A 21,957-nucleotide genomic window follows, 5' to 3' on the forward strand; every position below is an offset into this window, starting at 1 on the left:
TATATCTTTTTTGTCAGAGATGGTTTTAACGAGATTGTGTGTAAGGCTTTTGCCTAGCAAAGAGTTGCTTTTCACTGAAAGAAGAAGTGGTTCTTGTTGCATCATAATGTGAACCCCTCTGTAGACCCTCTCCCCAGCTATCAGAAACTTACTATCTATGTTATGAATAGGATGAAGAAAGCTTTCTCCTTAAAGAAACTGCAGCTATTGATCTCAAGCTGACTTGTCTTCTAAGGGACTTCAGAAACTCTTACATTATGTGATGAGAGAGCCAAAACCAGTTTTATTTTATCTTGCAGGATGGAACTGACTCTGGATAATGAGAAATTTTTCAGACCATCCTATATTGCTAGTGTTGAGCCTTCTCAAAGAACAGGACCAGTAAACGTGGAAGATCTTAAAGCAGATCTCTCTGCTGAATTTTCTTCGGTTTCTTCAAGCTCAGATACAAGCCAGGTAAGAAAGCTTTTGTGTTTGCATTGTTTGGATTTTTTTTAATAAGCTTAGTCCTTTCATGGATGAGGATAATCAGAATTTTACAAAGAAGATGAAAAGCATCTGTAGGAGGTTTTTAATTTGGAGGTCATACATAGGATTAGATTTAAGCAGTGTGGCCCTGCATTGCTGCCTTATTGGGTGCATCAGTCTTCTGTGAATTAGGCTAATTGCCAGTTCAGAGCAGCTTAATCGTAGAATGTTTTTGTGGGTTTCGTTCTTGATCTCTAGTTGGCCTGAATGTAACATGCATATATATATATATATATATAAAAATGTGCTGCAAGATTATTAACTCTAACTTCTGCAGGGGCCTAAGCACTTGTAAAAACTGATATAGTGAATTACTTTTGCTTCCCATGTCATCAAATAAGTCTGTTCAAAGTAGACCGATGAAAATAAAACTGCCTTAGCATGCCAATCTTCAAACAAAGAATCTCTTCAAATTTCTAACTTCCTTAATTTTTTTTTTATTTAAGAGGAGCAGCTTGGAGTCTAAGGGACACATACAAGTGTGCCTGCGTATTAGGCCGTTTACATCATTGGAAAGAGAAAATGAATTGCAGGTGTGACATTTATTTAGTTTTAAAATACTTTAAATATGTATGTTTTTTTTCTGTAAGATGAGCTCTTCATACTTTTTTCATGTTTGTATTACTTGTGCTTCCTTTTAATAGGACTGTGTTTCACTTGAAGACTCAACAAGCATCATACTGAAGCCCCCCAAAAACTCTTTGAGTCGACTAAGTGAAAAAACTGCTGGACATATGATACAGAAGTTCACTTTTTCACGAGTAAATGAATTGTCTTCAAAAGCTTTTAATTTATTCCTGGAACAAGTTGTTTAACTTGTATAGTTTAATACAAAGCAAACTAGATTTTTTTAAACGTTAATAGTCTTTAAGATTATAAACATATAGAATTTAAAAGAATCTTTATAAGTCTCTAATGATTGCTTGGTTGCTTAAGAGAAATAAAGGTGTTTCTTGGTAATGCTCAGGTGTTTGGACCTGAAACAACTCAAGAAGAATTCTTTGAAGGTGCAATGAGGCAACCAGTGCAAGATTTCTTAGATGGATATAATCGTCTTATTTTTACGTATGGCGTTACAAATGCTGGGAAAACCTACACATTCCAAGGTATAAGTAGAAATATGTTCTCTTTGAATTAACTTCCTTTTTTTAAAGTGAGGATTACTTCAGGCAGCAATACTGTAACTATAATTTTTTTCCTTTATTTAAACTGTAGGCCCTATACATTGGCTTCTCTTGAATATTAATGAATGGCCTTTGAAATTCTCCTTCTATAACAAGTATTGCTAAACTGATAACAGACAGTCACTGCCAGAGTTTACATAAACGTATAGTGGTATAGCTTTGTAAGGCTGTAATAACTTCAACCAGGTGTGTGTGACTTTTTTTCCCTCCAAGTATCTAGAATGTCAGGGTGGAGGGGGAGTTAGGAAAATAGATCCTCTATATATGTCAGGATGTGAAAAGTGTGTAAGTCACTCTACAGCAGACTAGCATTTTGTTATTTTTCATTATTATTACAAAGGTCATATGCATCTCAAATACCAGTCCTTATTTGAAGACTCTGCATATGAGTTTGTTTCAATTATTACAGGCAGAGAATGTTTTGTAACATGTTTGCTTACTTCCAAGTATTTATGTCTTGTCTCAAGTTTCTGAGCTTATCAATAATATCCTAGGAGATCTTGACTCCTGATGTGCTATTTCTATACTGATAAAGCTCAGTATCCTTTCTGGTCAGAAGATGTCATTCCTTAATTATTTTTAAAAGCATTTTAACAAATGAGGTGATTTGATTCACATGCAAATAATTTTTCTCCTATAGTGAAATGGCAGTTCTAGATCCCATACTGCTTATTATATGCACAGAAGCAGCAGAAGGACACTGAATTTTGTGCCATATGAAATTGATCTTTACTGAAGTTACATTGTCTTCTAAGTGATCTTCAGTTAGGCGGATTATAACTGAAGGCTACTGCCAACACTTTTGTTTATCACTAATCTGGAGCAATAATGGGATGCTCTTTCCTGTCCTAATACATAATAGATAAACAACAAAAAACAAAATTCGTAAAGTGTACAGTGCCCCCACCCCTGCCATGCTTGACTAGTTTGGGGTATATCATGTGGTTTTTCAAGAATTTTTGATTTGCCTCTCTTCAGACTCTGGAGACTTTTTCCTGGTATTGTATTTTTAGGAGTTGACTATTAACTTGTGATAAGAATTGGCAGGGCAGAATGTTGCCTACTGGGTGACATGATTTCCTCTTCTGTTATTCCCATTATTGTCAATATAGCCTTTCCACTTTGGCATTACATGAGCACCTGTATTCAGTCAATGGCAAAGGACTTAAGTGAAGGATAAAGCAGGTTTTTTTAGGACTGTTCATTGGTTTCCAGTTACTGTTACATTGTTGATATTAAGTTGAATTACAAGTAGCATTACAATAAACAAAAAAAATTAGAGAAGGGAGGAGATGAGGACAAACATGGAACGCATCAGTACTTTAAGTTAATATGTTATTTGGTTCCTAACTTGGTGTTTGAGTGCCAACAGAATTTTACATAGGTTCTGATGTAGGCAACACAGCTGGTGTTGTAACTGATAAAAGCCTGTCTGTCTCAGGAGTAGGAGAAATCAGAGGCTGGTAGATGATGCTGTCAGAGTCTGAGACAGGACAGCAGTTTCTCTTCCACTAACTCCTCCGTCCCCTTCTCTCTGGGTTAAGTGAACCCTTTTTAAACTTGCATCTTGGTTCAGAAAGATCAAGTGTGCAGAGGCTTTTACTTGACTCCTTATTGCCTTTCAGGTGCAAAAGTAGTATGCCCTGAGAAAAGGGTCTGGGACAGGGAAAGGAGTGAGTCTCCACAAGTTTTCTAGAACTTTTTGTAAGGTCTGTGGCATTAGTACACAATGGCAGCTGAGAGTTCAGTCATCAGTTGTATTTCAAGATTACTTCTGAGAGAGAGTTAAGGCAGCCTGTGAAATGCGATTGTAAAACCGCTGATCTCTATTAAATGTCTGTTGGCTGTGGCTTTTATGTTTGGGGTTTTTTTCCTTAAAGCTAAGCTTATGCAGAATACTCCAGCGGTTTTTTGGTTTATGTTATGCTCCTTACTGTCTAAGGGGTAGAGCATGAGCTATTGCTGAAAGACAAATACTGTTCAAAACACTCTAATGATAATTCTGTTACCTTGAGAATACCAAAAACCACTGCTTCGTACTGTCAGTGGCCTCCAAATTCCTCGTGTATGCCTTGATATTAGAATTGCTTATCTTTCTGCCTTCATTTATCTGTATACCTTTTTCACAGTAATAATTAGGATCTTTCTTTTGCATGTTGCTTACAGGGACAGAAGATGATGTTGGCATTCTGCCAAGGACTATGGATATGTTGTTTAAAAATATTCAAGGAAAGCTGTACAAAGCAATGGATCTCAAACCACATCGGTGTAGAGATTATATAAAGCTGACTAAAGACCAAGTTAGAGAAGAAACTGCTATTAAAAACTCAATACTTCGCCTAACAAAAGAGGTAGAGGAGCACTTCTTTCTATACTGATGAGTATGCACATCTTTAGATAGCTCAATGTTACCCTGTTCATTTTTCAGTGGGAAGAGAATATTTAAACATGGATGTGTCTATTTGCTGTCAGCCAGCTATTCAGATTAGCAGTGAAGTGAGCAATAGAGCTGATGGACCTTTTTCTCCTGTGGATTACTGTCTTGTGGCTGAATACTTGATAGGATGTAAACTCTAAGCTTTTTTTTTTTCTATAGCTTGGGCACCTGATAATTTATCCTTTGGGGTTACTGGTGCTTAAGGACTGAATGCAAATAATCTCTGTCTGTGGGGTCGCTAGTAGACCTGCTCCTTTAAAAAATTTATTGCCTTTCAGGATACTTGAAAGAAACTACTGATTTTAAGGTTGTTCCACTCTTCCAGTTTGGTAAATATCCTTAAAGGAAGCAAAAAAAATTTTTGAAACAGAAGAGCTACAAAGCCAGTAGACTTGTAAAAATTTGAATTAAGATGGATTTCTGCTGGACTTTATTCTCAAACAGATGATTGTTGAGCAGTCCAGAAATGCACTTCACTTTTGCGTTGCCTGGAATTTTAAAACTGTTTAGACCAATTACTGTTATGGGGGATCTGTTTCTTTTATAAGCATACCTTTTTCTTATTCCTTTTAATTCTGAAATTAATGCAGTAATATAAAAAAGCCCTGAGCATATGCTAGGAATTGGAACTAGAAAAGGATTATTGTGCTTTTTAAATTATTTTTAATGAAAAACATTAAGCATCTCCCTAGTGGCATGCTAGGTTTTAATGGGGTGTTCTGGCCATTGTGGGATGGAATATATGTTACCTTGATTTTATTTTTAAGTTCTTTTTTTATTCTGTGAGTTAACTGGACTTCTCTAGTGTGGAAGGCAGGTGGCAGCAAAAGTCTTCACTTCAAAAGCACAGGCATATGTTAAATCTAGATCTAGGAGTCTTTAAGGACTTAAGAAAAACCTGTCACACATGTACATGAATATGCATATGTCCCCTCTAGTTTCTAAAACTGTAGTTATAAGAACAATACTTCAGCTTATAAATTTGGTGGCAAGGTTTACATCTACTTAAACAGACACAGGGTGTTTTTTTAATATGTGTAAACTTTAAACCTAGAAGTTTTTATTACATAAATACTTAGCTATTTTAAGAATCACTTTATGGAATCCCAGCTTTATATGAAATATACTCTTGAGAAAACATTTAAAACAAAACCAAACAACAACCCAGACAACACCTGTTCTTTAATCCATGTTTCTTCTCTTAAGCATACTGGTTTTGGTAGAGGAGTTGCACTTCTGTGAAGTGCAATAAAACCAACCAACCAAAACTAAGACTGGGAATGGAGTGTATACGTGTGAACTTCATAAACTCTTGCTGTTGGCATTTGCGTTAACTTTTTTTAAAGAGCACAGCAGAAGAAAATTTTCCTTTCTTTCTAAAACCTAGACTTTATTTCAACTGTGAAAGGTTTCTGCAGCTGTATTATGAAACAGTAAGTTTCTCAATTTCTTAAGTGAATGAGTGTTCTACATTTACCTCTGTTTCTAAGGGTTGGCCTAGTAAGCTGTAAGATACAAGTAATAAAACAAATTTCAGGACTCTAGATTCACTTCATTCTAGTAATGTGTAAACTGCAACTGGACTCCTGCAAATAATCCTGTTAAATTATCCTGTTTCTGTGTGGACTCCCACCCCTCTATTTTTCTGTGTCTGGTTTTCTTCTGGTTCAGCAAGCTGAAATGCTATATCCTATGTCAGGAATGAGTATTAAGGTAAGAACAACCCTTTCAATAGGAGTGTACAGGTGTATTGAACTAGGCATGATGTGTAGCCAAGATCTTTGTATTGACTTACTGCAGCTATGCTGTATTCCTATCTAGTAGGACAATAGAGCTGTTAAAGTAACTAGTGCTGTACTGTCAACAATAGATGTTAAAGTCTCTGTCCTCTTTTGTAGGTAGACCATCAAAACAGCACTAACAGCAAAGCACCAGCTGATTCTAAGGGTATGTTTTATATTAAAGAATTGCAATTAAATCTGGCAAAGAAGCTTTCTTAAGATCGATAACTGCCTTCTGGCCTGTGTTAATAAAATGACTACTTGATATTTTTATATGCCTGTGAATTGCACAGTGAGCAAGTTATCTGGGCAGAAAACACAAGGATAAAATGGTTAGAATACATGAACTGGCATTAAATGAGATGAAACTATAGCAAGGAAAAGTAGTACTACTTATGCTATGGGCCCTAGTGGTATCCTGACAGGCTTTTAGAGTACCTGTATGTAACTAGATAAACGTAATCCTAACATTTATAAACTACCTAAGTACTAGATGTGCTTTAAAAAGTCAGAATGAAGCGTTCTTGTCAGTGTAATTCTCCGCCTTCTAAAGATATTTTTTGATAGAATTTGCAAGTAGAAAAGCAAATGGCAAGGGGCACCTACTCTACAAATATGTAGTGTAAGCATGTGACTTTCAGATACTTAAGAAAGGGGGTGAAAATGTCAATGTATTTTTGTCTGGGGTAAGTGTTTTTTTAAAAGGCTGCTGCAATATCAACTTTCACTTATCTTTTGAAATGAAATTCACTTTACTGGGCCTGTATTGACTTGTAATACTTTGTACTTGGCAGATTTGGAAGAGCTCTTAAAAGACTCAGAACAATCTAGCACAACTGTGAAAAATTACATGAAGTTTTCTGTTTGGGTTTCATTTTTTGAGATTTACAATGAATGTTTTTATGATCTACTGACTCCTATATCAAATGACAAGAAAAGAAAAACATTACGCCTTGCTCAAGACATCAAGGGATGTTCTTATGTAAAAGGTGATTAGAATACACTGAAATTGCCAAATGTGTAATTTGAGAAGTCAGTCTTCCTGTAATAATGTTTCTTTCTAGATTGGAAAACCTTTAGTAGCATTTTCTCTTTATTCTTGACTGTAAATCTTTAAAAGCCTGCATACATTCTGCTGCCTTGATACTTCTTTGAAATGAGAGAAATTTTGAAAACACTTGACAAATTTGCTAGTGGTTTGGTTTTTCCTTTTTTAAGAAAAGACTCAAAGTTCTTAACAGTAGCTGTAATTGGCTCTCTTTTAATGGTATTTTCTGTAGAGAAATGGACTTCAGAGAATATGTAAGTTCAGTCTGACTACAAATTACATTTTACAGTACTTTAGTTTAACCAAACCTGTAATGTAATTTGGGTTGGGGGGACAGAGAGCTAACAGAACTCAAAATAACAGTTCAATGTTTGTTTCTGGCCCTGGAAAAAATAGGGTTTGAAACCCATTTGATTTGTTACAGGTTCTTTGGACAATCAAGACACCAGTTCTAGATTAAAGGCTTTTCTGTAGGTGTTTGACCTGCTGCTTTTATCTTTCATATGCCAAACTATAGATTCAAAAAAGCTGAATTGGACAATAAAGCCAACTCCTTCGTTTCTTCAAAGACTAGAAAATGTGTGAAGTAGGAAATAGTCTGCTTTGAGCTATGCTTCGGCATAATCTTTTATAAAGCTTAGAAGTGTAAGGCTGTTCCTGATGTTACTGAGGAAAACAAATTAATGAGTTCCTTGGGGTTTTTTTTGGTCACAGCTGCTATTTTTGCTAATACAATTTTGGTGACCTCTAGTTTAATAAAGGCCATAATGTTCATATTATAAGTTCTATTAGTAGGGGTGTAGGTATTTAGCACATAACAAGATGACATACAGTAGTCATACTGCAGACAAAATTCTTCAGTGATCTCTTTCAGTTAAGTTGATGGCCCTGAAAAATGTCTAGATGACACCTTCCCGCCCTGCCTCTGCCCCCCCTCCATCCCCCTCAACCTGTAGGCTAAAGTAGAGAAGCGGTCCAGGTAGAATTCTGCCTTGATGAATATGAACATACATTCTAATACGAGTATGAAAGCCCTAACTTTCAGCTTTTCAATGCTCAGGCTAAGGTTGCTCACTTAATTTGGATGGAACATATTTTAGTGTGCTAATAGGATGAAATGATGCGATATGCTTGCCCTTCCTTTATGGAAGGGGGAATCTTGATCTTATTTGTTATCATAAAATTTCTGTCTGAAGCAGGCTTAGTAAAATTTTTGTATATCTCAAGTAAATGTATTATTCTTAGTGTGCATATATTATCCCCATATCCTTTCTTTCTTTTTGATAACAATATTTACAAGAATATCATGCTTCTTCTTCCTAAAGATCTGCAGTGGGTTCAGATTTCTGATTCTAAAGAAGCTTTTAGACTTCTAAAACTGGGGTTGAAACACCAGAGTATTGCAAGCACGAAACTAAATACTTGCTCCAGCAGAAGGTGAGAAACATTTTGAATAACGTTGGGCAGAGGATGGTGTGTGGGAGGAAAGAAAAACTAAAATAAGGCTTATAGTTTTGGCGGGGGGGAAAGAGGCCTAGATACCTAGGTCTAAATGTCTAGGTTTCAGTTTTGACATCCTTTAGCAGTATGTGACCCAATGCTTTAAGCCAAAAGGATTCAATCCTTCAAGAAGATGAACATGTGCTAAAGTTAACAGTGTTTTATCAAATACTGTCTTTCAAGCGAAAAAAAGCACTTAGCTTTATTCCATCTAAATGTCTGAGGAAAAAGCAAAATAAGTGCTATGTAAATATAAAAATTTAAATGTTTGCATCTGATAGAGTACATGCTTAGCTATGTTGACAAATTCAGCAATCACAACAGATGATGCGGAGGCTAAAAATATTTTGAAGGTATTGGTCTACTTTATCACTTCTCTGCTGATTTAAACTTCTCCTTTTAGTCACAGCGTATTCACAGTTAAGGTACTAAAAATTGAAGATTCAGGAGCACCACGAGTGACCAGAGTCAATGAGTAAGTTCAGAGCAGAGTCCCCCTCTTTTGTGATGAGGATGGCAATTATCTTCCACGTTGATATATTGGTACTGCACTACATACCCAGTGGTCCCTTGTAGAGCCTCATCCATGTGTGGTGGTTTCCCCACTTCCTACATTCATACAGTACTTGACCCTTTATCTCAAGACATCAGGCTGCAGTGCTGTTCTATATCTTGTCCCCTCTGTTCAGTGCAAGGTTCTGCTAGCCTGCTATGCTCCTGAACTCTTGTAAGTCCTCAGAAGGAAGAGGACATGGAGGAAAAATAGGAAACATGTTGGTAAAGAGTTTGGCAGGAAGTAGTGTGAAATTTTATTGGGAAAGCAACATTGGAAAAGATGGAAGGTTCATGCAAATGAAGATCAAGAAATTTTTCATCTAAGAAAAGTGATCTTAAAAGTGAATAATTTGTACATATTCTAAGGTAAATAAAGTGAATTTTCCTTATCTGCTTTCAGATTATCAATGTGTGATCTTGCTGGTTCAGAAAGATGTACCAAGACCCGCAACGAAGGCGATAGATTGAAAGAGAGTGGAAATATAAACACCTCTCTCCTGATTCTAGGCAAGTGTATTAATGCACTCAAGAACTGTCAACAGTCCAAGTAAGTCCTCTTACAAACTGCAAACTGGTTGTGTTTTTTAGGTATTGCCTACAACATTTAGAAGCTATTGTTTAAAGTATACAATGCTAACACTAAGTTTTTGGTAGAAAAGATGTATAGACTTGTAAAGTCTTGTTGATCCACCATAGTTATCTTTAAACTTGCCTTGTTTTTCTCTTTAATTCAAATTCTAACATCCTTTAAATATGCTATCATAGATTTTAGCAATTTAACTTTTTCTAAGCCTGGCTTATCAAACAAATGTTGGAATAAGTTTAAAACCCCCTTTTCACTAGTGTCATAGTGGGAGTCAAATTTTCATCCTTTTTTAATCCTTTGTGAACTATGCTGTGCTATTATAACTGTGCACTCTTTGACACAGTTTGTCTTTTTTTCTAAATCTTGGCATAACTTTAACATTCCCTTCCTGATCTAGCTAACTATATGCAGAAAAAAGAAAGTCTTCCCACTATTTATGTTCTAGCTTGGGGATCTAAATGAAAGTAAAATAATATAGAAATTACTTGTCTGAAAAACAGTACAGTATATAGTCACAGCTAGATGTAGTGGTCCAAGAACTGCTTTCTCACAGGTTCTCATCTGAATATTATTTCTGTCTCCAGAAGTTAAATGAACTCTGTCTGCCAGATGATATGCCCAGATGTGCTTTGCCAAATTCACTTACCCCATAACACTGTTCCTGAAAGCCTAGTCAAAGTCTATGATACCTTAAGATGAAAAAACTTTGCTAGCATGTGTTCATGATTAACCGTACATTTTGTGAATTTATCTGTCTTATCTTCCTGTTCCTTCCACATAGGAAGGATGTATTAAAACTAGCAGCTGCTTGGAGGGCTGTTAATGTATTCAGAATGTCTGTTTTCTGATCCTAATAACTTGGAATTTTAACAATATAGAAGAAATGTTCTGAAGCATGATCTCTTAAAGTGTTAATAGATACACCTTTCCACTTGAATAAGAAGCTGTTAACTTTCTTAAAATGATTCCTGTTTATTGGTTCTGCAGCAAAGCTACTTATGAGCTGTATATATTTTCTGTCAGGAGTGTCACTATCTTGCTGAGTTCTGCAGCACTCTTCATATAACTGAATAGCTGTCATGTCCAAAATGCAGGCAACCTATTCAGTAGCAAGTATATGTTTAGTCCTGTTTTAGGAATTCTCATAAAATTTCCTGTAAGCCAAAAACTACATCACCAGCTGTCAAATTCAATGGCACAAATTCTGATTTAGGAAATGCCAAACTGCTGGGGCATTAGGGGAAAAAGTTCTGTTGAAGTATCTCCATATGTTTGGTGTATACTCATTTTCTTGCCTAGGTACTTGCTATTGTCCGTTCTCAGAGGCAGGTTAGAGAGACATCTCTGGTGTTGGATACTGCATGCCTAGAACTAGCTATGCACTTCTCATGATTGTGGAAAGGAAAAGAGAGGTGGGGTATAGTCTGATGTAGCACGAGGATATATGACCTTCCCCAGGCTAAATGTTGAATGTGCTTTTGGTTTAGTGCTCCCATAGGCTATAGCAATACAGTCAATCTGAGATGATGTCTAAAGCATCAGTCACCGCAGCTGCGCAATCTCTTCAGAAACAGCTGTATCTAGTCCAAAGAAATTTTAATTGATTTAACAATTACTGGTTTTAGAAATATTTTTAAGCCTTCAAGCTGGATAGCTCTCTCACTGACTGGAAATTATTAAACTTCTCGTCATCTGGTCTTTTGTCTTTAAAGGTTGCAGCAGCACATACCCTTTCGGGAAAGTAAGCTAACTCATTTCCTTCAAGGATTCTTCAGTGGAAAGGGGAAGGTATACATGATAGTAAACATAAGCCAATGTACTTCAGCATATGATGAAACACTGAACGTGCTAAAGTTCTCAGCCATTGCACAAAAAGTAAGTGTGGTGTACTTTATTTTGTTGATCAATACTTCTGTTTTGCATGTAAAGAGCAGGTTCTGTTTGAAAAGAGTGTTTGAAAGGTCGTCTTTATGTCCATAGAGGCTTCAGTGGGAAGGTGGAGGATAAGCAGAATGAGTAGAAGTGGAGTGATATAACCCTTGCAAAGTTGGAAGACAAAAGTATCAGGGATTAGTACTGCAGCCTTAATAGAAGCCATGGAAAACTATTGGTGACAGTTAGATATCTTCAAAGGACAATAGATCTAGACCTTTGGAATGTGGGCTTATCTAAGCAGGTTAAGTACAACACTAAAAGGAGCAGACTGCAAGGGTGATACAGCTATTTGAGAAATAGAATTTGGAGGATGATGTTTGTGTAATGCAACTAGAAACTCAAAGTATAAGAAATAGAGAAATCTGTTGGTACATGAGGTGGCAACCCTCTTGTAGGTTATCCAGCTAGTGAAACTTGGTGTTTCTGGGACCAAAGAAGGGTTAGACTATAAAGTGACTCCTTTGTACTCTAGCTGGAAACCAGTCAGAGTAGTGGATCTGAACAAATGGTAGGCTGGGGGAGTACTATGCTCAGGAGGAAAGTGCAACAGGTATCTCTTGGAAGTGCCAGTAGAGATTTAAAAAATACTGATGTTCTTTTATTTTCTGGGTAGGTTTTTGTTATGGACACGTCTATTCTCCCCCAAGATCAGTCATTTGGCCAGAAATCAAGAGAATCATCACTACTTAGTGATGCTAAAATGCCAATCCCAAGGAAAAGAGCTACTATCTTGTGGGACAGGAGCTTAGAAGATGTGATTGAAGATGAGGATGATGAGATGGAGGAAGAACATAACATGTCAAGAGAAGCAGCAGTGCAGACACATGAAGAAAATAAAGTTCTTATTGGAAAGGAAGAATATATGGTATGTGCCAGGGCTACTTTAAGAATTAGTGTAGCATGGAGTCTTGAAGCAAGAAATGCTTCTCCTGGTTTCCCCCATCTCTCACTTTGTTTTTTTAATTGCCCTTAATCTACTTAAATCCAACATAAGAACTAAAAATGGGATTACTCATGACTAAGTGCTGATTGTGGGAAAACTTCATGAAATGTGTCAAAGTACAGACTGAGTAGTAAGAATTGCAGATTTGGCTTTCTCTCCTTTTGATAACCTATGGTCAATGCACAGCAAGTATTACCTGACTCTTAGCAATACCGAAGACTGTTCCTTTGTATTCTATGTACAAGAAAACTAATCTTTAAGAAACAGCAATTTTAGTCACTTCTAGGGAAGACAAGAAGGAGGGAACAGAGGACTAGAGACTGTTTTGTGGAGATTTCAGTAATACTGCCCCAAAAATGAGCACCTGGAAGACATTAGCCAAATCCCATGGAGCTTAAACCTGTTTTTCAAGACAACTTCAAGAATTCTTGTAACAAACTTAATGTTCTCTCCAAATGCCTACTCTTTGCAAACTTACAAATTGCTGTGCTAGTACCAAACATATTTCAATCTACTCATGAATCCTTCTGTTTATGAATAAGCTAATAAAAGAACTGGAAGAACTTGTGCCAGCTGGAGGAGTAAAATGTTGTTATAGTGCTTGAGGAATGGGAAAAATCTCACTTCTGGGAAATTATTTCTTTATGAAAAACTAAATACTAATTGTAATTTTAGATGCTGCTAAGTCTCATAGAAGAGTTGAAGAACAAACTTATTACTGAAAAGAAGAATAAGTTACTGCTGGAACTAAAAATTCGTGAAGAAGTCATACAAGAATTTACCCAATATTTTGCTGAGCGGGAAATAGATTTCAAGTAAGCTAGCTTTAAGTGCTTTTAAAGTTACTGGTTAAAAAAATGAAAGTAGGTTCACTTATTTCTTAAATCTGCCTCATGGCCATAGGAGACCACACTCTTCTGCTGGACTTACTGTATCTGTTAGTATATCAGTTTCTGTTTGGACTATGAGTTCAGGAGAAATGCTGTGTAGTAAAGGCTTTGATTTTGGGGGGAAGGGTAGGGGTGTGTGTGTGTGTATAATCTGTAAGCATTGTTCGTTCCTGTAGCACTCTTCCCTCAGAAGAGATTTGTTGATAGGTTGTCTATAGAAAGAGTGACATTTGTGAATTCTTTGGTTACTGCAGTCTTAGTGATACTCCAAACAGGTATTCTGTCTCAAGAAGCTTAGAAAAAAATGTTTGTAGTTAAGTGCTATCCACAATCTGTGTGTACATTTCTCTCCCCATCATTCTTCAGGGGAGTGTGGGGGGGAAATACACTTCTATTTTGATGTAGCAGCACCATTTTGAGTATTGTTCTATTGTGCCAAAATAAAGGAAAACACCTTTGTTTATAGGCACCTATACTAAGAACTCCATAGCATCTCATACTGGCTAGCTTTCAGCTGACTTATTTTTCCTACTATAGAGAGTGCCTTTCTCGCGAACGAGAACGGCTTGAAGAAAATTCTGAAAGACGCCTGGAAATCTTCAAGGAACTTGTAAATGGTTACCCTAAAAACACAGATGGAGAAAATAAATTAAAAGATCGTCCTTGCAGTGAACAAGCTGGATGTCTGGTATTTTTACACCTCCCCCCCTCAACCCACAATAACATCCCTTATACTAACTCCCTATTACAGTCATGATAATGTCTCGAGGATTAGAAGGATGGTTTCAAGGAATTGCATGCTGTGTAACCATATCCTTAGCAAGATAGATTTATCCCATTTAATAGGAGTAGTTGCTGAGCCCTAGGTATGCATCTAGGAACCTGGCGTTTTCTGCATTTCTGCAACACATAGTGAAAATTACTGTGTGCATAGAAATTGGGGGAAGAGCTGCAATTATGGTATAAACTCTATTGTGTTAAGTGTCCATGTAAAGTATTTGAAGCTGACTTCTTAGGCCCCCGTATGGACTGTACTAGAGTGGTCTCAGACTTTTTTCCTTCTTAAGGCTATTGTAGCTACAACTGAAGCAGTGAGAATTGTATATACACTAGATTCTTAACTTAAGGCTCACTCTTGTGAGTTTGGAACTCTTTGTTTTTTAAAAACAAAGAGTTCCAGATATGAAGTCAGTGTTTTGAGTGCAACTTAAGCTTGCGGTAGCTTATCAAATTATTTCACATCACAAACTTTTACTGATATATGAACATTTCAGGTGTTCTTTCTAAAACTATTCACTTGCTGTGTTCATCAATGTTCTCATTGGGTTAAAAAAATACTATCTCTTACATGAAATTTGGAAGCGATACTTTGGTGATATAAAAGGAAGTGTGATGGTGGGTCATTAAATGCTACAAAGATAAAGCACCTGTTACTTGATACTGGAGACTTGTGTGTGAAGATAGACAGAAACTGGCAATCAAATTGCATATGAACCCACAAGTTGGCTTTGAAGCCAGAATTAACTGTACTTATATGCTTGAATTCATAATGATCTTCCAAATTTTCTGTAGAAATAATGGCTACTGTGTAATTATTTGCCACTTCTAAATGGATATAAATTATCTTTCAGGATGAAGAATATAGCATAGGGCCAGGCACTTACATTGACCTTGAGGGCATTATTGATTCTCTGCAGAATGATGTCATTGACATAAAAAAGCAGGCAGAAGAAGCACACAGATACATTGTGTCCCTAGAGAACCCGCAGGAAGCTATAGGTTGGCTTGAAAAACAGCTGGGAAAAATTACCACTGAACTAACTGAGACCAAAGAAGAGCTGTCAAAGAAAACCAATGAACTAATCAAAACCGAAGAAGAGCTGACACAGAGAACCAAAGGTGAGCGAGGTATAAGTGTGATGTGAAAGGCAGAAAAAAGAAATGACTGACTACTGTAAAGCAGAAATAATAATCCAGTTGAACAGGATTTTTGAGCCAAATCATATGTATAGAGATGGTAACCAATTGCTTTGTGTATGTTCAGGTTGAACAATTCCACAGGCCTTGGTTATTTCATTTTTAAGATGAAATACTTGAAACTGCCAATTGCAGACTTCTGAATTGTGGGGTAAAATGTCCACACTATTGATTCTTGATATTTGTGGTTATATTGTAATCCCTGCGCTTTAGATTTTGAGGATGCAGTGTTTCAGGTATCCTGTGGGATGTTCATAGAGGAAAAAGTAGTAATACCTTATAATACAGTTTCAGCAGAAGTATCTTGACATGATCTATATTTTGTATGTGTTACTAGGCCCAGTTCTCCTATGCAGAAAACCTAAACGGCTTTTGAAATGTGTCCTATAAGTCAACATGAAAATAAATCAATAAATCAATCTATTCAAAAGCTATTGAGGTACCAGAAGATCTGGAAAAATGTATTACTGAGTAAACTATGTAATGGCTGCTTATTTGATGAAGGCTTCTTTGATTAAGGCTTCTTTTCCTGTTACAGACTTTGAAATACAGATGGTTAAATTGGATGAGTCTGCTGACCAGCTTAAAGAAGCAACTGAGGTAACTTTCTCAAGGAAAAACTTATGCAAATTTATTTGCTTTAATAGAAAATTCCAGTGGCTTAAAATGCTATTATAGTATGCTTCTGGCTTTATTTTTTTATATCAAGCTTAGCTTAACTGATCTTGCTTCTAAATGCGTGGTATAGTTCAACAATTTAACACAGACGACTGAACTACTATTCTTTCTTTTCCAAGAAAATGAATACACAGAATAAAAGGATTCAAGAGCTAATGGACATTGTGGAACAAAAAGATGATGTCATTACAAGACTACAAGATTTGATATCCCATTTAGAAGAAACAGTAAAAGACTATGTAAGTCTCAGACATCTCAATTTTCTTTATACAAAAAAAAAATCTAAATCTATGCTTATAATGGACTTAACTATTTTGGACAATTGAAATTTTCTGTAAGTAATTGCTACTTGCTTGAAATGGTAGCAGGTGATGTTGACATTAAAACTAAAGTTACAGCAAAATATCTGGGGGGGGGGGGGGTGAAAAATGGGACTTTCAGAAGCAATGCTCTGGAGTTATTGGAGGACTGTAGATGACACTCTGAAGAGCCACTCTAAAGAAAAGAAAAATCTCAAACTGGGAGGACTTAAGCATTGGGAATAGAGGGATTATGTCACTGTCTCTCTATTTTTGCCTGAATGGAAGAGGAAGGAAGGGAGGTTATGCTGCAGCAAAAGGTCAGATTTAATTGAAGTTAGAAGTTAATAATGTGAGAAGGATGGTGATTGTGTAAATTGGCAACAAAAATCAGTGTGTTCCACCCACCACCACAGTGCACACACACGCTCTCAAAGAGCAATAATATGAATATATTGAACAGAGTAGACTAAGAGTGGATGGCCAGGATACCTCTACTTTTGATATGATTAATATAACTTTCAACTGGCGAGTCTGCTGCTAGTTGCTGAGTGCCAAAAGACTAGCTTGGCTAAATGTATACAGGTTAAAAAAAAAAAAAAAAAAAAAAATTAAAACATGCAGTTAAGTGTGTTTTTTTGAGTCTGATGTCCAGCAACTTGAAGTAGTTCTGACAACACTTTAAAGGAAACTTAGCTGTAAACGTGTGTGTTTGACCATACTTAATCTTCTCTTCCCTCCCCCTGTGCCACAACAACTTAACTTTTCAATAATATAAATGTTGCGAGAGTGATAAGAGTTGTGATAACTGTTTCCTATTACTGTTCCTTCCAAGAGCAAGGTTCCAACTCTGTCCCGTGTTTCTATAAGACTGTGTGGCATGAAACTTAAAACATGACCACAAACCTCAAGTGTGTTCTATACGTTTTTTTTTTAAATTAAGTACTTAAAGATGAGTAATTGGGCCTTGGCAACCAGCATGGCTTGCCAGTTGTGCCATCTTGCAAGTAAAGAAACTTTATTCTTAGTCAATTAGTATGTATGACACAACTGACTAGGCTTTTAAATGGCATCAGATCTGTTGTGATAAAAATGATTTGTGGCTTTGAAGGTGGTTAAAACTCCCAACTTGACCAACTATGGGAAGAAAGCGATGAACTTGTAGAGCTGACCATTTGCCCTTTGAACAAATCGGGAATTTCATCAACCCTTTTGATGCTGGAAATTTTTTTCAGGTGGTAAACAAACTCCTCTTACATGCAAGTCTTACATTTTGTAGTTTTCTAGTGCCTTGCTCTGCTTTCTGCATAGTGCAAAGCATCATGCTTTTTAGTATCTGAAGGTGTACCTGCTTTTGGTTTAAGTAACTGATCTCTAACTTGTTCCTCTGTCAACCCCTATATATGTTACCCAGACAGTAATCTTTTATATGCAAATATTTTTACAAAACTAAGCCTTTTAAATGCTCACTTAGTAAGACTTCAAACTGATCGTATTTTAACACAGGACAACACTGTAACTACCATTAAAAGAAAATTAGCAGAGAAGAACTCTAAAGAAGTGATTGAAAGCAACGAGTTCAAGGATTGTGAGGAAGCTGTATTGGAAGTGGGAAGAAAACGTTGCTTTGAAAATAAGCCTACTGTGGAAGAAGAGCCACCTACAAAGAAAGGTACAATTTCTACCATCACTCAACAGGGGGTCTTCCAAAAAAACTTGATTACTATTCCAGAACAGAAGCACAAAACTGTGAAGCGTAAACGTTATGTTATGAGGAGAAAATCTACTATGTTAAACTGTAAATGGAAGTAGCTGTTATGTAAATATCACCTGTCTTGCAGAAGGTCCTATACTGTTCACTCAAATGCTTAAAATAAAAGTTAGTTTTTAGACTCTTTCCTTTCTGCTGCTTTTTCTCATCTATTAATGTACTTGCAGACTCAGCTGTAGCTCTTAAGTAATTTCTTAACAGTTGTTTTTGTACTAAACTTGCTGTTGCTGGACTTCTGGGAAAGTAGCATCTCCTGCTCAAGCTTTTTTAAAATTGTTTAAGCAAGCATCAAAGGTGTCAATAACTTACTGATTGTTCAGTCATACAGTATGTGCTGTGAAATCTGATGTTTCATTCTGTATGCATGCTGTGAACACAACAGCTCTGGTCAAGATGACAGTGCTGGCAAAGGAGAAAAGCTTTCCCCTTGAATGGAAGTAAAATTATTTGAAGTCCACAGATGGCATACTTTGTGCAGCTCTCATGTTTGCAATTCCAATCTTTTTGCTTTCCTTGCTTTACCTGTGAGCTTACCAGTCTTTTTTAGAATTATGTGAATCAACTAGTTGCAGCTATAGACCTTCAAGAGTAAGGGTGAAACTTAAAAGGACACCACTACTTATGTTACCTATTTCATTAAAATCTATTAATCAATGAGATTAAGGGACTGACTTGTGGAAAATGGTATCTATAAGGTCTGCCTGCCTCTAACTTGACTTGAGGACACAGCTGGGCTTCAGTTTCTCATAGAACTATGGAAAGCATGTGCAAAAAGAATGAAAGATCTTCCCTTTGTGTCCCTTACTTTTTTGCCCTACTCATGAAGAACACATGCAAGTAAGAAAATCTTCCAGGCATTGTTTGGGTGAGGATGGGATAGAAGAAGATAAATAAGATTAAAAATAGGAAGCAGAAAATATCTATCCCCATAAAGGGGGTTAAAACATGTTAAAAGGAGACTTGTCAAATTCACGTGATCACAGAAAACTTATGATACAGATGGTGAATAAGCTGAATGCTGGAGCATCATTCATCACTTTCTGCAGTGAAAGAACATGGGAACACTCTACCTGGTAGAAGATTGGCTTAAGTTTATGGAACAAAGCACTTCATGCAGTGGGTAGAGAACTTCTAATATTTGCTTCCCTAGAGTGTGGGAGAGGCAGGTAATTCTCAGATTCCAGAAGTGATTAGACAAGCTAACAGCCAACAGGTTCATACATAGATACTGAAAGGGTTAAGTAGGGACATATTGTCATTCCTCCAACATGTTCAATTGTTCTGTGTCAGGAAAAGTCTGTAGGAAGTGGCTGGGCCTACCAACAGTAGAAAAAGGAGGTAAAAAACCTAGGCTAAGGCAACTGATGGCCTATGATCTAGTAGGGCATTTCTGATGTTTGTACCACTTGATCAAATAAGTGTAACTCGAAGTCTTTCTTAAGGGATGTTTCTGTCTGTGTACCAGACACATCTCTGATTTGTGTCTACTATCTTTGATTGGGATGAATATTGGATTCCAACATGACCACTTAGTGGTGCCATCTACATAAATGTTACAGGAAGGGGGTAGGAAATTAAGCTGATGTAGACTCCTTGATATACTAGATAGTAGTAGGTTTGTTGTAGTCTCATGACTGAAGCTCATTTAAGCAACCAAAAAGAAAAGTGATAGCTCTTCTCAAACAAGGAATTAACGGTGGCAATTAATGTCAACTCTGAGATTTTTTTTTTTTTTGGAAGGAACAGGATATTTAGTCATATTAAATATGTTTGTTTCGTGGGTGTTGAGAATATAAAGCATCTGACGTAAACTGAGTTGTTAGATGATCCATGATGATGAAATTTATTAATATACATATTTAGATTTAACCATTCTCATTAAATGTATTTGTCACAGTTGAACAATGAGCACAACTACACTGTGGTGGCTTTATGATAGAATTTAGATATGCTAGTGGCCTATGACCAAAGTTTATTTTGAGAGAAGATAGGATATCTTGTCTTAAAGTTCACACTTCTGTACTCTTCATAGAATTGTAGATGACTACCTTTAAAGGTCACCTAGTCCAAGCGCCCTGCAGTGAGCAGGGACATCTTCAACTATATCAGGTTGCTCAGAGCCCTGTCCAACCTGACCTTGAATGTTTCCAGGGGTGGGGCATCTACCATCTCTCCGGGCAATCTGTGCCAGTGTTCTACCACCCTCATTGTGAAAAATTTCTTCTGTATAATCTAGTCTAAATCTGCCCTCTCTTAGTTTAAAACCATTACAACCTTGTTCAATTGCTACAGGCCCTGCTGAAAAGTCTGTCACCGTCTTTCTCATAAGGCCTCTCTATGTACTGAAAGGCTGCAGTAAGGTCTCCCTGGAGCATCTTCTTTTCCAGCCTGAACAACCCCAAATCTCTCTTAGAAGTGTTCCATCCCTCTGATCCTTTTTGTGGCCCTCCTCTGGACCCTCTCCAACAGGTCTATGTCTTTCCTGTGCTGAAAGTTCCAGAGCTGGACACAGTATTCCAGGTGGGGTCTTACCAGAGTGAAGTAGAGGGGCAGAATCGCCTCCCTCAACCTGCCACTGACTTGCCTCTCATGTTTTGGGGTGGGGCTTTCTCTTTCTCAGTACTTCCTACATAAGCTTCTGGACAGAATATCATGTATCTTCTTGCACTAATATTTATCCTGCCTTGCCGTGCGATTGTGGTTGTCAGTGCCATCAACTAGATAATATCATCATCTAGATCGCTTCTAAATCATCTTTTGAATGAGCATACCCTTCTCACTGTAGGTGTTGGGCTAAGCTCTGCTGCTCTTTTCATCTTGTACTTTAGATCACAAAATATGTCTTTAGACACCTCAATACCTCTCCCTTTTAGTGAACTATGTAAAATTCATGTCCAGTGTGAAGAATGTGCAGTATTTTGCCTGATATGTTTTCTTGGGACTATGCAACTGGGCTTTTGGAGAAAAACTCTCCCAATCCAAAATTTTTGATCTTGTAAGATTTAAAACCATGGCTTTATAAGTCAAAGTGAAGCTGCTGTTGTGTCTGATGTAGCAGGAGTGCTTGATATGCTTGATATGTCTAATTAGAATAGAAAAGAAAGGGTACAGAAAAGCAGGAGGAAAAAATGATCCTGTGGAATTTGATCAGTCTAAAAACAAGCCAAAAAAAAAAAAAAAAAAAACAACCCAAAACCTGACATGAGGTGGAAACCACTATCGCTAATGCTTCAGTATGACTCTTTGTTAGTGACTCTGTAAAACCTGGATCTGTTCAGAGGGTGTTTCCATGCAGTACCCATGTGGTTAATGCTCCCAAAGTGAGATGACTGCCAAACTCCACCTTACTGTAGTTGTAGTACTTGCAAGAATCCATAGTATCTCCCTGGAGTACATAGTTGTGGTGACCTAATTCTTAGAGTTAGTCAGGCTTGATTTTTTAATACTAAAACATAGTGTGCATGTTACTAAATGGACATGGCTGGATTCTAAAACACTTATGTGAAATACAGCTGGAGTCAATTTTGAAGGTGGTGAAACGCATGTGATTTTAGTTAGAATTATTTATTACTTAGGGAAAAACAGTGTCCTGGTTTCAGCCAGTATTATTTCTTAAGCTAATAAAATATTTATGGAAATTTGGAATTGTGATGGAGTGTTGTATGTCTTTCTGGGAGAACTTTACATGCAACACATTAGGTGTGGACATAAATAGTTATCTTTGTATCTAGTTTAGAAACCAATTGAAAAAGAGAGGAGGGTCCCAAACACTAAGCAAAAAAACTTGTGCTTGATTTTTAGCTTCATTTTTAAAGTAAGGGGATATTGAGTATGAATGAAACTTT

The 21,957-nt window shown here is 36.8% G+C and overlaps 1 protein-coding gene across 1 annotated transcript in view; it reads left to right on the plus strand.

Moving 5' to 3' along the window:
- Positions 1-300: 300 nt before the first annotated feature.
- The window catches only part of KIF20B (kinesin family member 20B), a gene marked incomplete at both ends in the record, with an annotated part of 39,431 nt that continues 17,774 nt past the window's right edge, over positions 301-21,957 (plus strand). Inside the window, 18 exons of the mRNA XM_082002593.1 lie at positions 301-456; positions 975-1,061; positions 1,173-1,289; positions 1,496-1,634; positions 3,879-4,063; positions 6,048-6,096; positions 6,725-6,919; positions 8,304-8,415; positions 8,882-8,953; positions 9,434-9,580; positions 11,332-11,494; positions 12,168-12,419; positions 13,173-13,312; positions 13,925-14,075; positions 15,019-15,295; positions 15,903-15,964; positions 16,162-16,281; positions 17,848-18,013. Of these exons, the coding sequence (XP_081858719.1) occupies positions 301-456; positions 975-1,061; positions 1,173-1,289; positions 1,496-1,634; positions 3,879-4,063; positions 6,048-6,096; positions 6,725-6,919; positions 8,304-8,415; positions 8,882-8,953; positions 9,434-9,580; positions 11,332-11,494; positions 12,168-12,419; positions 13,173-13,312; positions 13,925-14,075; positions 15,019-15,295; positions 15,903-15,964; positions 16,162-16,281; positions 17,848-18,013 (2,590 nt within the window). The remainder of the gene's footprint in view (positions 457-974; positions 1,062-1,172; positions 1,290-1,495; positions 1,635-3,878; positions 4,064-6,047; positions 6,097-6,724; positions 6,920-8,303; positions 8,416-8,881; positions 8,954-9,433; positions 9,581-11,331; positions 11,495-12,167; positions 12,420-13,172; positions 13,313-13,924; positions 14,076-15,018; positions 15,296-15,902; positions 15,965-16,161; positions 16,282-17,847; positions 18,014-21,957) is intronic.

This window comes from Phaethon aethereus (assembly GCF_964289735.1).
Source record: "Phaethon aethereus genome assembly, chromosome: 7".
Taxonomy (NCBI): domain Eukaryota; kingdom Metazoa; phylum Chordata; class Aves; order Phaethontiformes; family Phaethontidae; genus Phaethon; species Phaethon aethereus.